The sequence below is a fragment of the Mycteria americana genome, chromosome 11 (genome assembly GCF_035582795.1).
Source record: "Mycteria americana isolate JAX WOST 10 ecotype Jacksonville Zoo and Gardens chromosome 11, USCA_MyAme_1.0, whole genome shotgun sequence".
Classification (NCBI taxonomy): Eukaryota; Metazoa; Chordata; class Aves; order Ciconiiformes; family Ciconiidae; genus Mycteria; species Mycteria americana.
The window spans coordinates 20,401,860-20,423,857 of record NC_134375.1 but is presented as its reverse complement, the minus strand read 5'-3'; the positions used below and the strand labels follow the sequence as shown (position 1 = coordinate 20,423,857).

Below are 21,998 nucleotides of genomic sequence, written 5' to 3'. Positions count from 1 at the left end.
TCTCTCTGCGAAGACCGGCAGCGTCTCGGGGCTAACCCCCTTCCCGCAGCCCGCGCCGAAGCCACCGCCGCGGTTGGTGCCACCGGAGCGGCAGGGAAGACTCGGGCAGCGGGGCGGCTTACCGAGAGCAAAGCAGCGGGCGGCCCGCCCCATTCGCTCTGCCGGCCCGGCAGCTCCTTCCCCCGTTACTAATCCCGGGGACGGACCGCGCCGTCCCTCGCCGCCGCCCGCTCGCCCCCGGGGGCGGGAGCCGCCGCGCGAGGCCGGGCCTGCCCCGCGCGTGCGGGCGGCGGGCGCGGCGCGGCGCCCCCTGGCGGTCGGCGGCGGAAGGCGGTGGTTCGGCGGCGCTAAGGCCCGGCGGCGGCCTCGCGGCGCTGCCGTGTTGACAGCGGCGGCCGCGCCGGGAGCTGCCCCGGGAAGCAGGTTGGCGGCGCCGGGCTCCCGCTCCCCGCTCCGGGATGGCCTTCATGGAGAAGCCGCCGGCCGGCAAGGTGCTGCTGGACGACACGGTGCCGCTGACAGCGCAGATCGAGGCGAGCCAGAGCCTGCACTCCCACACGGTGAGCGGCGCCGGCCGGCGGGCAGGCCGGGCCGCGGGGGGCGGCGGGAGCGGCCGGGGCGTGGGGGGGGGGGGGGAGGCAGGGGGAGCGAGGTGAGGTAATGGGAGGGAGCCGGGTAACGGGGGGCGCGGGGAGGGTGGCCGGGGCGGTGGCCGGGGTACGCGGGGCCGGGCCGGGGCACGGGCGGTGCGGGGGGGAGCGGGGCTGGGCGGGGGCCTGCGGCTGAGCCCGGCAGGAGCGAGGCCGAGGGTAGCGGGAGGCGGGGAGGGCGCTGGGGCAGGGCCCGGGGCAGCTGGGGGGGTTGGGGCTGTGCGGGGGCCTGGGCGGCTGGTGCGGTGCTGTGGGGGTGAGGGTGAAGCGGTGGGGGAGGCAGCGGGGCGAGACCCCCGGAGGGCGGGTTTCAGCTCCCGGGCAGCCTGGGGAGCCCCTCCGATGGGGATGCGGCGGTGCCGCCGTTGCCTGGTCTCCCGCAGCGGGCCGGGAGTTGTTCGGCTCCTTCTCCTTTCTGTGAAGCGGGTTTTCCTTCTACAGCTTGCCCGAGCTGCCGGCGGCGGTACCGCCTGGGGCTTGCGGGGTGCAGTCCACGCGTGGGCTTCGGGTTGTCTCAGGCTCGCCTCCGCGCTGAGGGAGGCCTTGTGCCTTCCGACTGAATAAGTTGTAATTTCTGCTTGTCTCGGGGTCCGTTTGGAGCAGAGCTGGGCTCTGGTTGCCTCGTTTCGGTAGCTGAGATGAAGTTGCATTTGAAGGGGCTGCGTTTGCCTCTGGGTCTTGCTGTGCGACACGAGTGAAGGCTGTACAGCTGCGGAGACAGAACTCAGGGTACAGCCCCGCTTTCTTTGTTGTGGGGAGCGATGACACTCAGCAGAACAAGCCCTACCGTGACTTTTATGTCACAGATCAATTCTTCTGGGATGTCTAGTACACATGCAAACCGCCTCCATAAGAATTGTGCTGTCTTTGACCGTGCAGTAATAGTCCAATTTTCATAATCGCCTGTTTGCAGTTATTTTCCACTTTAAAAGCTAGGTTTACTTATGGTATGACCAAGCAGTGCTGTGAATCAGAGAGAGAACTGGCTGTCACTTCTGATTCCTGCTTTAGCTGAGCGCGGGGATGCGGGGCCAAAAAGGAGGAGGCCAGAGGTACTTCAGCAGCAGGTACGCTGGCAGGAAGTATGTTTTAAAGGGAGAGAAGGTGTTCCTTCTGCCCCTTGCACAGCTCCGATTCCTGCATCGTTGATCTCTCTTCCTGGTTCCTTCCATCTGGTGAATACTCTTAACCTGACTGACAATAATTGTAGGTTCACCACAGGATATACAATAATCTGTAGGCTGTCTTATTAAATACTCTTCCTATAAGTAATCCGCACTTAAGAAGTGTTTTTTTGTGTGAGGAACTCGCGTTAACTAACGTTGCAGTCTTCCTCTGAATGGAAGTTGTGTATGAGAAATTGTCCAGAAGATCTTGTGAATCTAGCAGGCTATGGCTCTCAATTGCTGCAACTCGTATTCTAAATAAAACTGATGAGGTTTATTTTCTGGCAAGCCTGATACTTTTTACCTCTTTCAATAGCTATGGGGTGCATGTGCCAAGTCCTGTGAGAAGTTGTGTAATTTCTAATACTCCCCAGTTAGCAGTCCAGATTACAGTTTCATTGGTAACTTGTTTCCATCATGCCTTATTACACTTCTTTGCTAGTGCAAATTACAGTAGCTTTTTGTGCTCTTTCCTTTGGTTTGCGTGATTCTGGTTAGAAAAAAAAGAAGTCACAAAATTCTTTTAGAATGAGCACTTGGAAGTAGTTTTTCAGTCCAGATTCTCTGTGTGTGTTGTCTTGTCTGGGTGAGCGTGATAGCAAATGCTGCTCCCCGCCTCTGTCTTTCAGCTCTGTATTCTGTGTCTAATGGATGTTCAGAAAAAAATTCTCTACTGATTTGTTCTGATCTTTTGTTAATAACAGAATGCTGGAGCACTGTGCCTTTTGATTTAAAATCTGTCTCTAAGATACATCTATTAGTAATTGTTTGTTTTACTGCAGAAGCCCTGTTGAAAGATGGCTTGAAGTGTGTGTGGCACAGATGGTTTATCTAGAGACAGTGTGGGATAACAAAATACAGGAAGCCATAACACAGACTTGGTTTCTTATTTGATGTAAGTCAACTGTTTTGTCATTTTGGACACTTCATCTTATTTCCCTAGTACCTGAATAATTTGTTTATTGGTGGGTGATGCTGTCCCTGATTTGAACTTTCCTGGTTTAAATAAGCCACACAAATAGATCCTTGTGTTTGAAGAGGTGTGTAAATGAAGCCCCTCCAAGAAATAAGGGTTGAAGTGCTTTTGTGGGGCTTTAAGACTGGATTTTACTTTGTGATATTATAGATGTAAGGAAGTAGGTTGTCATTAACTTAATGCTTTTTGGGTTTGTTCCTCATCCCACCTCAAACAAATATCTTCAAAAGACATAGATCTATACAATTCTTCATCCCAAATGAATGTTTGGAGAACTAGGTCTTCACATGCTAGACTTCACATGAAATACAAAGGCATCCATGAATAAATTTTCTATTCTTTTGTCAGTAGTATGTATTAAGATTTTATAATGCTGCTTAGTGTTGCAAGAATTGCTTTAAACTTGCATTTATAATTTTTTTTCCTGTAGATCATTGCTTATAAAAGCACCCATATGAAGATGATTTGGGCCAGGTTAGATGCAACTTTAATGTGGCAACTGAACTAATAGTAATGTAAACCTTCTGTGGGTGCTGCAAATAGCCAGTCTTCTGAATAACCAGCTAAGGAAAAGGTGAAGAATTTCAGGAAGAGCTCTGTAGACGTGGTGAAATACCACACAGAAGACCAAAGCTTGTGTCAAATGAATAGTTTGCTTGTCTATTGTTCTAAGCCACTTCTGTTAATTTAAATTTAATACAACACACTGGGTAAGTATAAACTTAATAGCATTGAATCAAGAGCTGTACTTGGCAGAGGCTGAGTTTCTGTTTCCTGGGGATGAAGGTGAAACTAAAAAAACAAAACTGAAAACAAAACCCGAAACTACTACATACTTACCTGAATTCTCCAGAAACCTAAGAAGGGACAAAACTAGTATTTAAAATGTTCTTTTGAGGGTTTGCACTTTTTGCTTAGTAAGAGCATGCCAACCCCCTAGTAAATGTGGTTTTTAGGTTAGGAAATCGGCTGCAGAACTTTCTGATATGCTCACAAGCTCTTTATGTTTCTTTCAAGTTAGAAGAGCTCAGAAGTTCTTAGTTGAGTTAGTACATCTCAGCTGGTACATAATCTCCATGCTTCTGTGTTGCAACAAAGAAATTATCGGCTGAGGTTTTCTTTCTACGTATTTATTTCCAGTGATAACTGAGGATGAAAATGATGCCTTTCTTTTTTACAAAAGTTGTTTCCCCAGTTAAGTGTGTTACAAGCAGCCTGAGTTTTGTTGGAATGTGCGTTTACATACAAATAATTCTACAGTGCAGTGTTTATGGAGTCCGTTTCATTTTGAAAGCCAAATAAATTTATATTGCAGGCACATTCCAGTGGTACCTCACTTTGAAATTTGAAATTACATGAGCAAACCCCATCAGCTTCATTTTGTCTCCTGCTATATGCTTCAAGCACTAGCACTGCATAAGAAAAGACAGTAACTGTGTAACTTCCAGGAGTGTGTTTGGCACGTTTTCACAGGTGTGGTTCAGTGCTCTTGGTAGCTATCTGTACCAACTGCTTTGCAGAAAATGAAGTGGTTTTGTTGCCATTGCGTTCCTTGAATTCAACAGGATTGGAATTACATCCAATATATTAAGCCATTTGCAAGTGTCTCATCTTAAAACCAAGTGTTGTGTTCTGACAACAGAGGCATTTTCAGCACTAAAGCTTTAATAAATTTTGGCTATTGAACTCGCTTCATATTGCAGTATTTCATCTGTATATTCACTGTTTAAAAGTGGCTTTCTTTCTAAGCCTTAAAATAGGATGCTATTTTCTTCCACAATAATCTAGACATATTCCTTAATAAGAACTGCATATCTGTACATACAAGTTTTAGAGCACTTTAAAGTAGTAAACCCACTAACAAGTTATACGTGTACTTCTGAACATTCCTTAATTCTTCTCTGAAGTGATTTTTCCTTTGTCATGCATTTCATGTTGAAATTGAAGTAGTGAAACAGCCAATTTTACTACAGTACATTGTTGTCTTAAAGGCATATGGAAATGAACAGCTGACATAAATCGTAACATACTTTCCGAGTTTTTCGTTTTCCTTAAGCAATGATGGATGTTGACACTCATAGCTTTTAGATTAGAAAAATATTGAAAAAGCATTTATATTTTTCCAATACTGTTCTGTGATACAAAAATGGAGCCATATGTTCCTAGAACTGTAGGATTTCTTTTAAAAGCTTGTAAAGGACTTTGCACATCTGCTTTATAAGGAATTCAATCTCTACAAGGTTGCCTTCACTTTGGGAAAAAAAAATCATAAAGTTACTTTTAGAGGTGACTTTAGACAGGGAACTATTAGAGTTCACTTGTTTGAGGTTTTGGAAACGCACTTCCTCCACTGGACTTAGTAAGTATGCTTGACCACCTCCCACCTCCTACCCCAGCTTGAGCTCAAAGAAGATAGCTGTTTCATCACACCTAATTTTAGATATCTCAACCTTATGGTTTCCACTGGTGAACTTGCTAAATTAGCATTGTGTTTGTAGCTCCTGCAAAAATTGCAGTCAAAATATTGCGTGTATCATACCTTAGTAAATCCATTGCCTTAGAGATCTTGCAGTGTAATTAGAATTTTTTTATCAGCTACTGAGTATTTCCTGAAAAATACTGAGTATTTTGCTTTTCTGGTGAAGGCCATGGTAATACAGGGTACTGAAAAGCTGTTATTTCTCTTGTCTCTCTCCAGAGCTTTTCTTGTTCAGTACATTTCATTACATGTAAATGTGTGTCCTATTTTTTTTCTGCGGTTGTCCTACTTCATAGCTTTCACTTGTTGAATGGCTTACTCATTACTACACCAGCAATACAGTGTGTGTGTAACTGTATAATGTCCCTGGACAAACATGTGCATTGTTTAAAATGCAGGTGAACACTGCTGTTGCTGCTCGTACCTCAGATGGGTTTAACGGCAGGTTGTGCAATAGCGAATAAGTAAGTACTATGCCCTGTAGCAAAGAGGTCCCCGAGTCTGAGCAGCTTTCTTGATTTTGTTGCTACTTTTCACATGGGAGATTTTCTAAATAAACATTTAAAAGAGCTTCTTACTAGAAATTGTTCCAATCCAGCCTACTTAAGCAGGGATTGTATTCATGCTTAATTAAGCTTTCCTCTCTTTAATGCTTATAAAATAAAGCCCTTTCAAACTTTTAGTTGATGTGACCTGAAGGTGACCTGGATCTTTATAATGGTTGGCTTTTCAAGCCTGTTGGATTAAACAGATGTACAGCAGAAATCTGTGAAAAATAGACCGACTATCCTGAGCCAGAAATTTAGAGACTATTTTCTTGGGAAAACAGAATGTATTACCCAATATTGGCAAGACTTGCTACGTTTTATTATATGAATCTCTAAATTCACCACTTGTTCTTTCCTATTTTGTCTCTGCAAAAGCCTTTCTTTCCTGTTTGCTTTTTGTTTGAAAAACTAGGAAAGATGATAAACAGCAATTGTTAAACATTTGGACATGCTTTGCTGTGTAACTTTCACCTAGGAATGTTAACAAAATTATCTGAGCAGCCCTGAGCTGCTGATGCTGATGTTTTAACAAGTGCTGGAATACCAGGGAATAATCTTGGTGAATTTGTGGGGAAAAGACACCTACATGTTAGCTCTGCATGAAAATGGGGAAGTTCAGGACAACGTTAATCCCAGATATGATGGTGAAACTTATTGGCAAAGGATTGGAGAAATGCAGCGTGGTTTTTCACTGATACCTGTGGATGTTTGGAAAATACTCTTTTTCAGAAACTCTATCCAGCATTCTGTAGTGGTAGGAAGAAGATTTTAGGAAATGACAGTGTGCAACTGGGGTCATACAGTTTTACCTACTCCCGACCTCCTCCTCCCAGCACCGGTTTCCGCTTTCTTGACTAATTGGAGCAGCCAGGAAATGATCCCATAGGTAAAACTGCTTTGCTTGGCATCTTTAAAAATGTATATTGAACTGCTGCTGGAATATCAAGGTTGTGGCAGGAACTGGCTTGGCAGTATTGGTAGGAGGAGTGGTGGATGTACAAACCTTACCTGTGTGGGAGTCTGGAGGGACCTGGAGGTTGTCTTGGGGAATGGTTTTAAGGCCTGTCTTGTTGGTGGCTCCTATGTAGTTGCTGCTGCCAGTGAGCTTGCTGCCTGCAGGCAAAATCAGCAGCGCAAGGTTGTCTCTCTTCTGCAAGCTGAGACCTTTCTTTGCCAACTAGCAGCTGCTAGGGCTCCCTTGAAGTTGTTTGGTAAACTGAGTCATAGGAAAGATTTTGAGCCATTCATGTGGGAGTGAAAAATGACATGGGAATTTCTGCATGAGTATAGCTAACCTAGACCTCACTCAACCTGGTTGTTGATCCCTAAAATTGTCGGCAGGAGTGAACTCTGGTAATTGCTAGCCCTTTCTGAAGCCTTTTCCATCATAGTTTTCCTGTGTTAGATGATGCAGCTAAACAGAAGTGATTCTGAGTGTGCCTATCTGTTTTCCTTACATTTTCATTTATTTCCTGTGGGCATAGTCTCAGTCCTGCTATCAAATCAGGCTGTCTCAGAAGAAAATTGTTGTAATTCAGATTTTTTTTTTCCTAAACAAAACAGAATTTGGCAGAGCGATAAAGGCTTTTGTGCATTTAGGCTTTTTCCTTGCAGAGTTGAAAGCTCTTCTTTGGTCCTATGGGAAGCATATATCAGTGGTGCTAATTATAATCCCAAGACAAGCTTGTTGCCGTGCGGAGGCTATCGGAAGTATCAACTTCTCACTGAAATTCAGCATCCTGTGGTCCGCTGATTATGTGTGGTCATGGCAGATATTGGGAATGGTGTTGTATTTCTTGTCATGACTTTTCTACTATAGCTATTCTTTGTCTTTCAGTCTCGTTATCAACTTTAGGAAAAAAAACCCAGAAGACCATTTAGGCGATTTCATTAGTTGTATTGACAAGGTAGTGCTGAGGTAGCCAATTCTTCGTTACAGTCAGTGCTGATGGAGAGAGCGTGGTGGGGACTTACCTTTTCCGTACAGACAGAAGGAACCACCACGTCCAGAGAGCGATGCTCTCTTGTTTCAGGTTGTGAACCCATGACACAACGAGGTGCCAAAGCAGAACCGGATGGGAAAACGCTTGAGTCTGCATGGAAAAAATCGTTGTGGCCCAAATCTAGTTTTGTAATATAATCTTACTGTGCGAATGAGCTCTGAGCCACGAGTTGTTTATCACTAGGCTCTCCAGAAGAGACGACTGTTGTATTGATCAGAGTGGTGGTATGCAATAAGATGCTTTGATGGTTGCCTAATGATTTTGTGTGTTCTGCCTGCCTGAGAACGTTTTTTTGGGGTACAATAGGAAAGGTTAATCGCTGGATAAAGAGTAAGTGCTACAAGGGATTGAGCAATAACTCTGCTTCTTTCAAAATCCTAGAAAAGATGAATGACTGAACGTGGTGAATCATAACTGACGTGGTTTTTCAGAGAAACAGCCAACGTTCCTCTGAGACTTGCTGAATAAGCAGTTGCTGCAATTTTTTGGCTCTGTGTGAAGTAGCCTCTTCCTACTTCCCAAAGTGCAGCAACGATCACAAAACGGGAAAAGCCACGTTAGTGGTGAATCTGGCTTTTCACGTGTCCCTTTACTCGGTTTCTGTTGCACAGTTTCCAAACATAATTACACTGGTTGAGTTGCAATCTGCTCTGTGGATTTTTGTTACTATTTATGAGGAATTGGGCTTCTTGTTTTGCAGGAAAATACCTTAATTATAATTTCAAATGGGTAAGAGAAGAGAATATGGAGAGAGCATGTCAGGCTGACTTTGTGAAAAGATACACTTTAATTCCAGTATAATGGTTATGTGTTTTGGTTTGTGACATCTTGGATTTCTGTAATTTCCAACTAAGCTGTTAGGACATGAAGTGTTTTAAATCACTTTGGTTTTCATGCTTACTAGTCTTGAATTTGTTCTCAAGGCTAGATGGTTCAAAATTGCTACAGATATTTGACAGCTGTTGATGATAAAGGATATTTTAAGTGAATTTTAGAAAATGGAATAGCATTTTTGCCTGAGCAGCGTTGTGCTTTGGAAGAAAACTTCAGTAAATAAATTCTGGATTAGTTAAGGTTGAACACACAAGGTAATGCCATCTGATAAATGTTGCCTTTGCCTCTTGTCCGGAATACTCATAATTCTTGATTTTACACTACTTACTTTTCATGGTGATAAATGTTAAATGGGAATTTAATTCTATGGAGGGATTCTCTCATATGCTCCACTTTGTTTGTTTGCATCCAATAGTATATTTATGTTCTTCAGTGTACAAGCTTTTAATTTAATTTCATTTGAAAGAGGAGAATTAGCGCTGTGTGGGTTTTGAAGGCAACTTCCAAAACCAGAAGACGCTTCACAGTACCTGAAAGAAGTTACTAATAAATGCCTCTAGTGGATTTTTAACTGTGAAGCTCAATTTATAATACTTCATGGATCAAACACTCAATTAATTGAATTATCTAGTTGGTACGCAGGTACATGCCAGATTAGAGTTATTGCTACAGAATGGAAAAATTTGGTATATAAACTCAAGGTGCTAGAAATGCCTTTGTTTATTTCTTGTTATTTCATTATTGTCTACTCGTGATAATTTGGAATGCAGCATTAATTTTAATATCTGAAAAAATTGTGCCTAATGCTCTGATCTGCCCTTTTTGTTTGTGTAAGACCCGTATGAATGTACCCAGTTCCGCAAAATTAGGTGGCATTTGAAATCGAAAAATTATTCGGCGCTTTACATAAAATACATTTGAAAGTTTGTACCAGGGTGAATGAAGTAATCTGAGCTGAATAACAAATGATTTATCATGTGATGCTTGCTGCACTGCAGGCAATAACTGGGTGGGTACTCACGCGTCGCTTGGCACAAATGCAAAGAGCTTTGTGCGTGTTCCAGCTTAGAAATACTGTGAGCCATGGCTTGAATTTGTATTTGTTTTAGAATTTCTAGTTCTCACTTTGACTTTTGTAGCTGCAGGTGTGCAGTGCGACTGAGCGTGTTCGGTGAGGAAGCCTGGGGGATTTAGCGGTACTTTGAGCACCGGTGGTGGGTCCTGCCACCCCTGGCCAAGCATAGCAGAGAAGATGAATGTGCTTAAAAGGCGTTGGGGACGTAGGCCTCTCCTACAATGTCAGACTGATACAGCTGGAAGGAAAGTGTAAAAGCATAGGTACCTGTGTGGCTTCTTCCCCCTCTTCTGACTCTGGGTACTCTCCAGCTCTCTTCAGTGTTGAGAGTTGCATTTTCTCAGGCAGCACCTTACCTTTTGGCTTTCCATTTTCATGTTTTTCCATGTGAATTATGTGGCTGTGGGATTATCTCTGTAATAAGACTTTAAAAAGAGCTGCAGTTACAGAGCTTTGTGTATGCCAATTGTAAAGGAAGTATCTGTTACTACACTTAGCCCAGATTAATTTTATTTCCTTGCTAATTAAACAATATCTAAAATGGAGATTATGGGCTTTCTAGGAAAAAGACTTGCCTCGTTTATGATCTTTGAAATGTCAAAAGTGTTTGTAGAGCTGTTTTCAAACTTAAACAGAGCAGGGGTAAACAAAATCACAGCTTCCTTGAAGTATGTCTGAGGAGGTGTAGAAAATACTTGGTATCTATTCTTGAGATAATTAGACAAATCTCAAATAATGATATTGCTGTATTGACTAGGTATTAGTCTACAAAAGGTACAGTGGAGCTTGAAATGAAGAGACTGAAAAGAATTGTGCTTTATGAATGTAATTGTGGTGGGAGAATTATTAATTCTTAAAATTTAAAAGTGGTTCACTGAGATTTAGATATATCTGCATAGTTAATATAGAAATAATTAACATTAAGCATGCATTATAAGGTTTCTTCAGCTGTTCTCAGTAGAGATGTGTGGTGAATGTGCTCTTACTATCTTTTTCCTTAACTAAATGAAACTGTTCAAGTGCTTCACAGGTCTGCAAGCTCTTGGACCTCTCTTTGTCTTCTACTCGGTGAAGCAGAGAGAGACAGCTGCTAGTGATGGGTCTGAGCAAACCCAGCTCTGACCTTCACCTAGGCTCTTCAAATCTGGATCTGAATTTTCTGTTTCTGAATGTTTCCTAATTGGTCAGTGGTCATATTTGGAGAAGTACCTAATAACTTTCTTCAGCTCATTAATTCTCATTTCTAATAACTTTTTCCTTTATTAGGAATACATAATCCGTGTTCAGAGAGGAGTTTCACCAGAAAACAGTTGGCAGGTAATTTCTTAAACTGTGGTTCATGTAACCAGGATGCCTTTTTAGGAAGAATTTGAAAATTGTCTCTTCCTAGCTTTTTAAATTTGAGCTGGGGAGGGAAATGGTGGTTTGGAGTTGAGAACACGAAGTGCTTGAATACTTTTGGTCAAAACCTAAAAGAAAAACAGTATTACTGCCAGCTACAGAAGGCATGTTGTCTGCTGCTATTGTGAATATTCCAGGAGAAATGCCTGTCGTTACTACTGTGTGTTGGTACGACCGTGATTTTTAAATCTCAGGTGCCAGTTTGCCTTCCTTAGTGCTAAAATCACAGCCTTGCTGATACATGACCAATGAAACCTAGAAATAGTAATGAAGATAACTGTGAAAAGTTGTTGCATCTAATATGGCAAACAGACATATGTTTGCAGACAACTTTGCTCACAAATATTTTTTTTAAAGCTGTTTTAAGATAATGTTTAGAAAGGCATTTTCGTTCTGGTCGAGATGTGATTAAAAACTCTTCTTTGCTCTCTGGCAACATGACATAAATCCAGCAGTTATGCATTTGTACAAAAATCGTTAAAAGAGGAGGATGATTATAAATGGGAATTGCTTTTCTCTGGTGGGATTTTGAAGAGTAAAATGCTAATGGGAAAAGTAATATGTTTCCTGAACTTTGTCTTTATATTTTGCAGATTGTGAGGCGATACAGTGACTTTGACTTGCTTAATAATAGCTTGCAGGTAACTTTCATCCTTGATATATAAATATAAAATGTCATTCAGAAGGATATATTTAAAATAGCTTGTGATATTTTTATATATTGCGGTGAAGAAAAAACACAAATTCACATAGCTGTAAAGAGAAATTGTGACTTCAAATGTAACTTGAATGTATACTTTTTTCACTCCTATGTTTTCTCTTGTAAAATTTTAATTTTAACATCAACAGGACCAATTTATATAGAAATGGAGGAAACTGGCAGATACTGACTCTTTCCCTTCAGTACTGTGACTTGTTCCGGTTTTATGTGTTATTATTTGTTCCTCCTTTGATTTGAAGAAAGCCAAGGCACATACCAACCTTATAAATTCAGCATTGAAGTGCTATGTGTCTCATTATTTATATTCATCTAAAAGCACTACCAGATGCTGCTTATCATGTGATGGTTTTCTGTATCACTGGAAAGTGTTCCTTAGTTAAACACTGGACTTACTGTGTGTTTTCTTTTGCTTTTTAGGACAATTATTTCTTTTTAGTTTGTGTGGGAAAAAGCAGGGTGTATGAATGTGTTTGGGAAAAGGGGGAAGCAGCAGTGACTAGCATCTACAGGAGTGAAACTTGTTACTCGAGATTTCCATAGTACTATGCAAGCAAGATAAAATGTGAACGCTTCTGTGATTTGAGGATAGATTTTTGTGACTTTGAAATTTTTTTCCCCTGTTAAATGTTGTGTGAATTCAAAAGCTTAATACTGCTTCCACTTCCTCTCCCTCCCCCCTCCATCAAATCAGCTATCTGCTTGATGAACCTCAGTGAGCAAAACCATGTAAGGATGTTGAATTGTGCACTGTGATAGTCTGCTATAACTGATTCCTATGCTAGCAGGTGGATGGGGGAGCAAATTAGTCATAATTCAACAGATGCAACATGGTTGTATTGTGGAATTATTTTACTGAAAGTGCAGTAGCACGTAGGAACTTTTATCATGACCTAGAAACCTCTTGTGTGATGTGCTGAATAAATGCAATACAAAGATGTCTCCTGCTCCAAAGACATCCAAGATTTAAGATTAGATAAGCACCCGTGGGAACACAAGGAAATGAGATGGTAATAGTCCGTCACAGTACATAGTGGTCGTTGTAGTCTTAACCATAGTCAAGTTTTGATAGAGATCACAGAGAGAGAATTTTGAGAAAGTTTCAAAAAGAAGAAAGAGTTCACTTCTGCAGCCACCTATAACAAGCTCCTCTTAACCGTGGGGAATAGAATGTGTTAAGGCATGAAAAAGCTCTGTTGCCTTCTCATTTAACTTTCAAATGAGGCAGCTTTAGTAGAAAAGGCAACAGACCTTTAAGACTTAAAATTTAGAAATGGCAGGTGCTGAAACATTAGGCCTAGGTGTAAGGTCTAGAAAGTGAAGGTAAATAGGCTATATATGATGTAGTACAGAAAGAAAAGGCCTTTGTATCTGAGACAGAGGTGAATGATGAAAGTGGAGGGTTCAGGAAATTATTTGACAGCAACTTGCAGAGTGGGACAAGGAGGAATTTGAAACGAAAGAAATTTTGCAGCTATAAGATACAAAGATCTGGGACAAAAATGTCAGCTGCTTGGATGGCTAGAAAAGATTAAACAGAATCATCATCAAGACATACCTCTGACTTGGATAGAAAGGTATGCAGAGGGCAGCTAAATTAACAGGCTGTATTCATTAGCACTTGGTCTCCTTCAGTGAAAACTACTGCTCACCCCTTGATGTTCAAACTCCTCTTTCTGCTTTCCACAGTCTGGAAAGGCAAAGATGTATCTCTGCTTGGAGATAGCCTTTTCTGGCTAGTACAGAGAGCTGCCCTAAGAGGTGTAATTCTTCATTATGTGCCCAGCAGAGGGGCAGGAAGAGAGTTTTAAGCCTTTATCAAAGACGCACAACTCTGCTTGTGACAAACAGCACTGCTCCTCCAGCCTAGTTCCGTATGCCAGAGGTTGAGAGACAGCAGACAGTAGCTGGTGGGAAGCATGTTAAAATCACTCTTTTCTCCCACTGTTTTGGAGTTTTTTTATAAATTACTCTTTGTGATGCTGCAGCTGAAGTTCTCTGATCCATTGAGACATGCAACACTCCTCATTCTTTCCATCCAGAACTCTAAGCAACAATCTTTCATCACAATATTCAGGTCCCATGACTTGTTTTTAAACTCTTATCTTGTGTATCTTGAAATTAGAGTAAACAAACAAACCAACCTCCAAGCAACCTCCCCCCCCCCCCAAAAAAAAACCCCCAAAACCCTAAAAAACCAAACCCCAGTATAAAGCAATGAGCAATAAGAAAATACCAAAACCCAATCTCCTTCCTTCAAAACTAAAATGTTGCTGGAAAAACTGCTGGAGCTTCTTTTGGGTGTAAAGCCCCAAGTCCTTCCAGTTCTTGTGGCACACTTGACCTCTCTGTACGTTTGGGTGGTTGTGTTTGAACACACAGCTGCAGTTGAGTTGGAATGCAATTTTTCTGCTGTTAATCTGGTGCCACCTATGCAATAATAATAATAAGGATTGAGAACTTCCAAACTGTCTAGGCTAGTGGATGCAGTCCTACCAAACACCTTGGAAATAACACGAGGTGTATACCTGTGACCCTGATCTGCATCGGAAAGTTTGAAGCCAGATTCCCTGAACTCTCAGCTGTGTAGTGGATTGAAAAGCACCTTCCAGACTGTCCTGCATTTCTTCCTCTTTGCTTATTTGCCTGAGATGTGTGGAGATCATTGGCTGCTCTTCTGTTCTGTTAAGTCACCTACTGGTACAGTATTTGCAGCAAGATATCTGGCTTTTGTGAAGCATTTTATTGCAGCTTTTGAACAGACATTCCTGAGCGGGCTGTGGTTTGAAGATAAGAATGTTAATTTCCAGGTTCTTCTGTGACGAAGCCCATCCTGGCTCCAGTGCAGAGCTGAGCCACTGAGAAGTACTGCTCGTGTTTGAAAGCATGCGAGGTCTTTGCAAGGTCAGGACCTCGGTGAGGTGTTCTTCTGTGGTAGACAGTGCTCTCACTGTGCTGTGTGTTTTGGCAGATAGCTACAAAAACTTGGGGGTGAATGTTACTTTCTGCTGAAAAATGGAAGATGTGTGGTCTATTGAAATAAATTTTAAAACAAAGAATAGTGGTTTGAAAACATCTGAACTAGAGTCCTTTTCTCTCTGATGGTAGCTAGCTGTCAGGTCAAGAAGGTAAAGGTGATTATGATTTAACATGCTTTTCAAGTGAGTAATACCAGAAATGGATTTAGGTTTTGTTTAGAAACTTGTTTTTGATTTGAAGTAAGAGTGGTCTGCCAAATAAAAGTTTTGTATGCCTCTGGTGTTACAGCCACTAATTCACCAAATTAGTTTTAAGTGGTATATTGTTGCTTTTGAGTTTATTCCTGGATATATTCCACCCCCCCATCCTCCCCCCTTGGGTGTAAAAGAACACTAAAAATGCTCAGTGGATACGACAATTTTTATTAACATATTCTGTAATTCAGGCGTAGTTATAGCTCTTTTTCAGCCCATGATTTGCAGTCAGAAACGAGAGAAGTAGAAGTCCATAGGTTAGGGGGGGGGACAACTCCTGTGTTCAAAAGGAGGAGGCAAAAAAGGAAAGGGATTGCTACTTCTGCCCCAGTTTGTTGAACTAATCCTTTACTTTTTCCACTAGTTAAAATAAAAGTTGTTCAAACACCAAAAGTCCCGGTCTTCTCCCTGGTGAACTGTTTGCTTTAGAAATGAGGTTATTGCATCTGGTGTAATTGATTCCTGCAGTACACATTTCTTACAGATAACTCCCATGGAGATTCAGCATACCCAAGGCAGGTGCTTTGATCTGCAGGACAACAATGTGTTAACAACATGAAAAATTTATTCTGGCAATTCACATGATATAATTGAATGTAAACACTGTGTGCAACCTGGTTTTGTTTTCTAAAGATGATCTCTCTGATCTGACTTACATAAGGCTTTGAATTTCTGTACGTTTTTTCATCGTCCTATTTCGAAGTATTTATCTGATTTTATGTGAAGTTTTGGATCACTTACGTCAACATAAAACAACTACTGCACATCCACTGGTAGAGTGCAGCTGTTTCTGGGTTGAAAGATGTATAGCTGTTTAAAAACTGTACAGCAACAAATTCGGAAGAGAAAATGGAAAAGCTGTACCATATTTGGAACCACAGATTTAAAATACTGACAGTAAGGGCTTTAGATTACCTATAAAGGCAGTAGAGGCAAAGGAAAGTTATTCATCTGCACTTCATGAAATAAGAAAGCATAAATCTTATCCAGAGAAAATGGTACGGTGTGTATTGGTTTTGTGCTGTGGCAGAGGTATGTCATAGAAAGGATTTGGCTGAAAATTGTAGCCATTTAGTATCTGAAAGTTTTGTGCAGTGATCTTAAATGCATGACTCGCTAGCAAAAATTTATCTCCTCGCATTTTCGGTGTTGTTCCACTTACTAATCTCTTCACAGTGGGGTGCGAGCTGTTGTCTGACTAGCTCACCCTGATAACAGTACTTAGAAAAAACATAAAAGCTTGTATATACACAGCACAAAAAGACTTATCCAGTAGTTACCTTGCTGCTGAGTCTCTTACTTTCTGGGTTGCTAGTTTATATCCTTGAGGCATTTGGAGAACAAGGTTAGTAATTTTTCCTCTCTTTTTAAGATCTCAACTCTAAGTCTACCTCTTCCTCCAAAAAAATTGATTGGAAATATGGAGCGTGAATTCATAGCTGAAAGACAGAAGGGACTCCAGGCCTATCTCGATGTAATTACTACCCATCACATACTGTCTAACTGTGAACTGGTAAAAAAATTCTTGGACCCAAACAGCTATTCTGTAAACTACACTGGTAAGTGAGGAATTGCAAGACTGCATTACAGTTTTGCTTTAGCATGTGTGTGTATCTTCCGTTAATGCTGGCAACGATTTACACTGAAGCATGGGGGGTGGAGGGGAGAACAACCTTCAAAATTATCATACTGTGCATGTGATTATTTATGATAATATTTCTCCAGCTCTGTGCATGAATCATGCTGCGATTGTCAAATCTAAATATTTGAATTATTTTACAGAGGAATGATGGGGGTCAAGATCTATATAAGCAGAACTTGGGGGAGGGCGATTGGTGAGAGCGACATCTACTTTTTCGCAGTTCGTGATAAATGGGGAGGGTTGGTGTTTGGAAATTACTCATCTGTCAGAGTGTAAGGTGGAGTTAAGTTTGTCAGCTCTGTGTTCTGTTAAAACAGCCAGTCTTCTGAACACTGAATCTTGCATTCGTCATGGTTCTGAGGTTTTTCAAATCAACAGGAACAATTGTGGTCATCTTGTCTAGCTCCCACTGTCACTTTGGGTTGTGAGACTTCCTAGGACTAATTGTTTGAGCTAGGTTGAGTACTTTCTCAAGGCTTGAATAAGTCACACACCCTCTCCCACCAAATACTGGAAAATGACTGCATCCCTTAAAATGGTATCCCAGTGGTCAGTTCTCTTCGTTATTAAATGTTTCTTCTAATAATTTGACTTCAGCCATTAGAAATTGTTAAATATTTGTCTTGCAGACTGAAAAAACCGTCCTGTCAGCGATGAAACCCACTCCACAGATTTAGCTCATGGGCAAACTGACGCTTTGCAAAATGCAAAGCATGTTTTCATAAAAGCAGAGTCTACTGAAGCAGGAACTTACTGCTTCCTTTTCAGTTGTCTTTTTGCTCTCCCTTTATGTAACATTCTTGTGTTTTCAGCTTCAAAGTGCAAAGAACATTTCCCGGATGTTTATGATAAGCTGTGGAGGAGTCGTAAATTATTAGTAACTCTTTAAGGATGCAGTTTGTCTGGCTAATGCTGAGCAAGCAATTTAAATCCTCAAGGAGACACTGTGACTTCTGTGTTAATTTTGAGCGCTTTCATCAAGATTGTTTTTTCACCAAGTTGCTGGGAAGTTAGTAGCAATTAAGTCATTGCCTATGGTCTTTGGAGACACCATCAGTTTGTGATTTCTTAAATACTGGAGCAGTGAGCTGATATTTATTGCGCTGTTCTCTCTCTTTTTCCTAGCCTATTTTTGGAGAGAGAAGATCCAGTGCAGAAAGATCAGTGCATCCTTACCTTTTTGCTGTGTTTCTATGCCAAGATAAGCCATGTTAGAGAAAACTCCTTGCTGGCATGATTCCCTTTCTCCCCCTGCTGTCACCACTTCTCACTGAGATTTCCCCTCAAACTGCTTCATGAATAAACCAGTTGTGTTCCCAGCTGTGGGAGAATGCAGTATCCAGAAGGGTGACCTCCCCCCCGCTGCCCCAAAATGTGTGTTGGATCACGATAGCTAGCAAAATAGCTTGGCCTGCACAGAAAAGGACAGAATAACACATAGTGAAACAGAACGGATTAGTTTACATGTAGTAATGGCAATGTAGATACACATTAAAGAGATGTAAAAGTTAGCACTTTTACAGGTATAGCAGAAACATTTCGTGATCTAATGTAGTGGGGGAAATCTTCGCTGTGAGCATTGGATTTGGACTTGGAAATGTAGGTCTAGTACAGACAGAATGCAAACTAAGTAAGCTAAGTTTTTTGAAGGCAGTGCTTTCTCTGTTTTCTCTGTGGATCTGAGTTCTCAGGTTAAAAACGCAAACACCCTTTAACTGTGTTTTTATCTGATTTCCTTTTAAAGTGATTTTGCTGACTTTCAGTCTGAATTCCTGCAGGCTTCCTTCTGGCATTGAACCCTACCTAATATGTGGATAATCATCTTAAGTAGTCTCTTACAAACTTTTTTTTTTTCTTCTTTCCAGAAATTGCCTTACAGCATGTTTCAATGTTCTTCCGATCAGAGCCAAAGTGGGAAGTGGTAGAACCATTAAAAGATATAGGTAAGAAGAGCATGTATGCATGCAAATTTGTCTGGTTTTTTTTCCAACTATATGAGTTGTCCTAAGATTACAATGCTATCTTTGCTTACAGACCTTGTCCTGCCTGTGATTTAGTAGTGTTTTAATTAAAGCTTTGATGACTCTTCTTTTGTAGGTTGGCGAATACGTAAGAAATATTTCTTAATGAAGATTAAGAATCAACCAAAGGAACGGCTAATGTTAAGCTGGGTATATATACTTTCATCTCGTACTCAAGCCTGTCTTAATGAACCTGGCTTATTTCATTTATATTGACTACCATGCGTGAGTGACAGAGAGATAGACTTAAGAGCTCAGGCTTTGAAAGAGCCTTGAAAGCCCTTAGGTGGATGTATGGTATGGGAACTTCTTATGTTTCTTTCCTCTGGTGGCAAATCCAGTTTGCAAGTTTCTGTGCCTGGTCATTTGTTCCCATTTCTGCACCTCTGTTTCTTCAGTTGTAAGGGTGTAGCTGTTGACCATAGTATAAATTTGCTCACTGAAAATAACAAGGTGATCCTTTTTAAAGTGGTGGGTTTCCCTACTTGGATCTTTAGTTTTACTGACAAACTAATAGGTGAGAGAGGCATGAGTTGCTCCTTTAAGGTAGATATGTATTGACACCGAATAGCTTGTTGTTACTAAACACTTGGTTGTGTTCCTGTGCTGAAATGTGCTGCCCTCTTAATTATATCAGCACAGCTGTTTGTGAGACTTCACTGGAGGGCGGATATCACTAAAGCCTGCAGTAGGAGGGAAGGTTTTTTTGCTGGAGAGGAAGAAGGTGGGCGTTTAAGCCTTATCAGTTCATAATGCACACAGTCCCCAAGTTTGGGGTTGGCAGAGTTCATTCGGTGGTAGTAATGCATGTCAGATAAGGGGGAGGAAGGAGGCAATAATACTTATTTACTGTCAGACACTTTGTATTGTAAAACCATGGTCTTATTTCAGCCTCTTCAAGTTTCATTCTGTGTGTGTAATTTCCTTGCTTGCTCTTCAAAATATACCTTCAAGCAGCTGTCTTAATTTGTGAGAGCAGAATATAGATCACATTTTCTTTATGGAATGCAACATCTATTATGATGCCATTCTTTTCCTATTTATTTCCAGGCTGATCTTGGCCCTGATAAATATTTGTCTGACAAAGACTTACAGTATGCTGTGAAACTTCTTTCTTCCTGTTCTGTGAGTATTACTTGAAGACTTTTAAATTGTGCCAGCACAAAAGTGCTTGTCGAGGACTGATCTTGAAAAAGCACATGTAGCACAGTAGACATAGTTTGTAATTTTAGAGTTGCTTTCATTGAAAGATGTGTGAACCTTTTAATTACATTTCCCACACAATAAGAGGTAACATGTTCTCAGCACAAATAATAATCCTGCAGGATTATTACAGGAGATTCAGAGTTGTGGTTAATTGTATTTTTTCTTCTTGTGCAGTAGTGTGAAATCACGAGCTTTTATTTCAGCTCCTCAACACTTTTAGGATGCTAGGATAGTGCTGCCTAGGTGTAATTGCTAACCCATGTGCTGGGGATATTCTCAGGCAGCAGCGGATAAGGCCGTGCAACAAGTGTCGTTATTTTTTCAGTTCTTTGAACTTAAGACAGGAATATCTTAGTAGAGGTACAATGGAGGCTGTACAATTTAAGCTCCTGTGCAATGCCACACTATAAATCCAATAGGCGTCTCTGTCTGAAAAACTGGCACTTGACTCCAAAAGGAGTTTCTCTTTGAAGATGTTAAGCCTGCAAGAGACTGGCTGAAAAGGATGGTATTTAAACTGGTAAACCTCTGTGCAGTCCTGGAACTCAGCAGATGCACACAACAGAAGAGACTGAAAACTAGGCTTTTCAACCCCCAAACCAGACTGAAACGGATGCGTTAAAATAGGACATGAACAAGGGGTCTTTTCCTAACTTGCAACTTCAATTAAAGTATGTGTTGCCTGTGTAATTTATTTCCAACTGTGCTGTCTCATTTGGTTTCACAAAGTTGCAGGAAGTAGTTACAATAATTTCTGAAGACATAAAACTGTTATGACAGCTATTAATGCCGTTTCCTTATGCGCCATGGTTGTATAAAACCATGAATGAATCTATTAGCTTAGCATGACTTAAACCTGCAGTAAAGCTGCTCATGTGTAAGTATTAATAGGGCTGGATTCTTCATTTGTCTAAACTGACAGTGTGTTTTGTTAAAAAAAGATGGTGGATTTTTTTTTTTAATTATTTATGTGGAAATTGAACAATGTCCTTGTGAAGTTTTCTTTGCATTTGCTCCAGGTTAAGACTGAATAACTTGAGCAAATGTCACTGACAGAATCCAATTTATTACTTTAAACGTACAATTCAGGCAGATCTTTTCTTACTTGTGAATCGAGCAAAAATGAATTACAGAATCTGTCATCTAAAACTTACCTACAGTTTCTTCTTTTGGTAGCATCCCTATATTTACAAAATCACTTTTGCCACTGCCAATGAATCTTCAGCGCTGGTTATTAGACCATTCAGTGAAAAAGGGACACTAAAGGACCTTATTTATAAGGTAATGTCTCCCTCCTGCCACCCCCAACTCAAACTGTAGAATGTTTGCTGGTATGACCATAGTATGTCTTTTATAAAACTGTTTACCATCCATTGCTAAGCACACTAAGACAATTGCTGGCTTTTCTGGGCGTGATACTTGATATGTGTGTTTCTTTTAAAGGCAAAGCCAAAAGATCCGTTCCTGAAGAAGTATTGCAATCCTAAAAAAATTCAAGGTCTTGAACTTCAGCAAATAAAAACATATGGAAGGCAAATATTAGAGGTATTTTTTCTTTTTGCTTTACCTACCAGCCTTTATGATTTTTTTTTTTTGAGGCCAACTGGTTTAACTAGAAAAAGTAGACGAACTTTTGAGCACACAAGCTTTATTTCAGCAGCAGATTTATAAGCTAAATGTAAATTGAGATTAGCTGCTGGGAGTTGAATTTAGTTGTATGTGTGAGGCCATTTCTGACAAAAAAAAAAAAGGCAGTTGGTACGTGTGGAGCTGAAGGTGGGAGAGAGGTGATAATGTAGTTTTTTTCCTTGTGGGAAAAGGGAAAGAATAATTCATAGCCTGCAGAACATGTGCCATAAATTCATTGTCATGAATGTGTTTTTTAAATTTTTATTCAAACTATAACGTTCAGTAGAATTGTGAATTTTAGTTTCCAGATCTCTTTGGGAGGTGTCTATAAGCCTGCTTTGAGAATCAGCATCAAATGTTTGTTTTGTGACAAATGTTACCAGTGAAATAGAAATGAATAGTCAGCCAAAGATGATG

The 21,998-nt window shown here is 41.0% G+C and overlaps 2 protein-coding genes across 7 annotated transcripts in view; both read left to right on the top strand.

Moving 5' to 3' along the window:
• Positions 1-21,998, top strand: part of KCTD6 (potassium channel tetramerization domain containing 6) — a 117,666-nt gene that overhangs the window by 65,274 nt on the left and 30,394 nt on the right. The gene's annotated exons all lie outside the window — the stretch shown is intronic.
• The window catches only part of PXK (PX domain containing serine/threonine kinase like), a 37,248-nt gene continuing 15,571 nt past the window's right edge, over positions 322-21,998 (top strand). For 2 of the 6 annotated variants that reach the window (XM_075514359.1, XM_075514358.1), the window contains exons 1-9: positions 322-560; positions 10,998-11,048; positions 11,726-11,773; positions 16,456-16,642; positions 18,591-18,668; positions 18,823-18,896; positions 19,797-19,871; positions 21,129-21,233; positions 21,396-21,497. In XM_075514359.1, coding sequence (XP_075370474.1) covers positions 459-560; positions 10,998-11,048; positions 11,726-11,773; positions 16,456-16,642; positions 18,591-18,668; positions 18,823-18,896; positions 19,797-19,871; positions 21,129-21,233; positions 21,396-21,497 — 822 coding nt within the window. In that variant the 5' untranslated portion in view covers positions 322-458. Of the gene's footprint in view, positions 561-1,698; positions 1,718-5,650; positions 5,670-10,997; positions 11,049-11,725; positions 11,774-16,455; positions 16,643-18,590; positions 18,669-18,822; positions 18,897-19,796; positions 19,872-21,128; positions 21,234-21,395; positions 21,498-21,998 lie in introns of those variants that run through there. The other 4 variants (XM_075514356.1, XM_075514355.1, XM_075514361.1 and 1 more) reach the window with 3 other exon arrangements.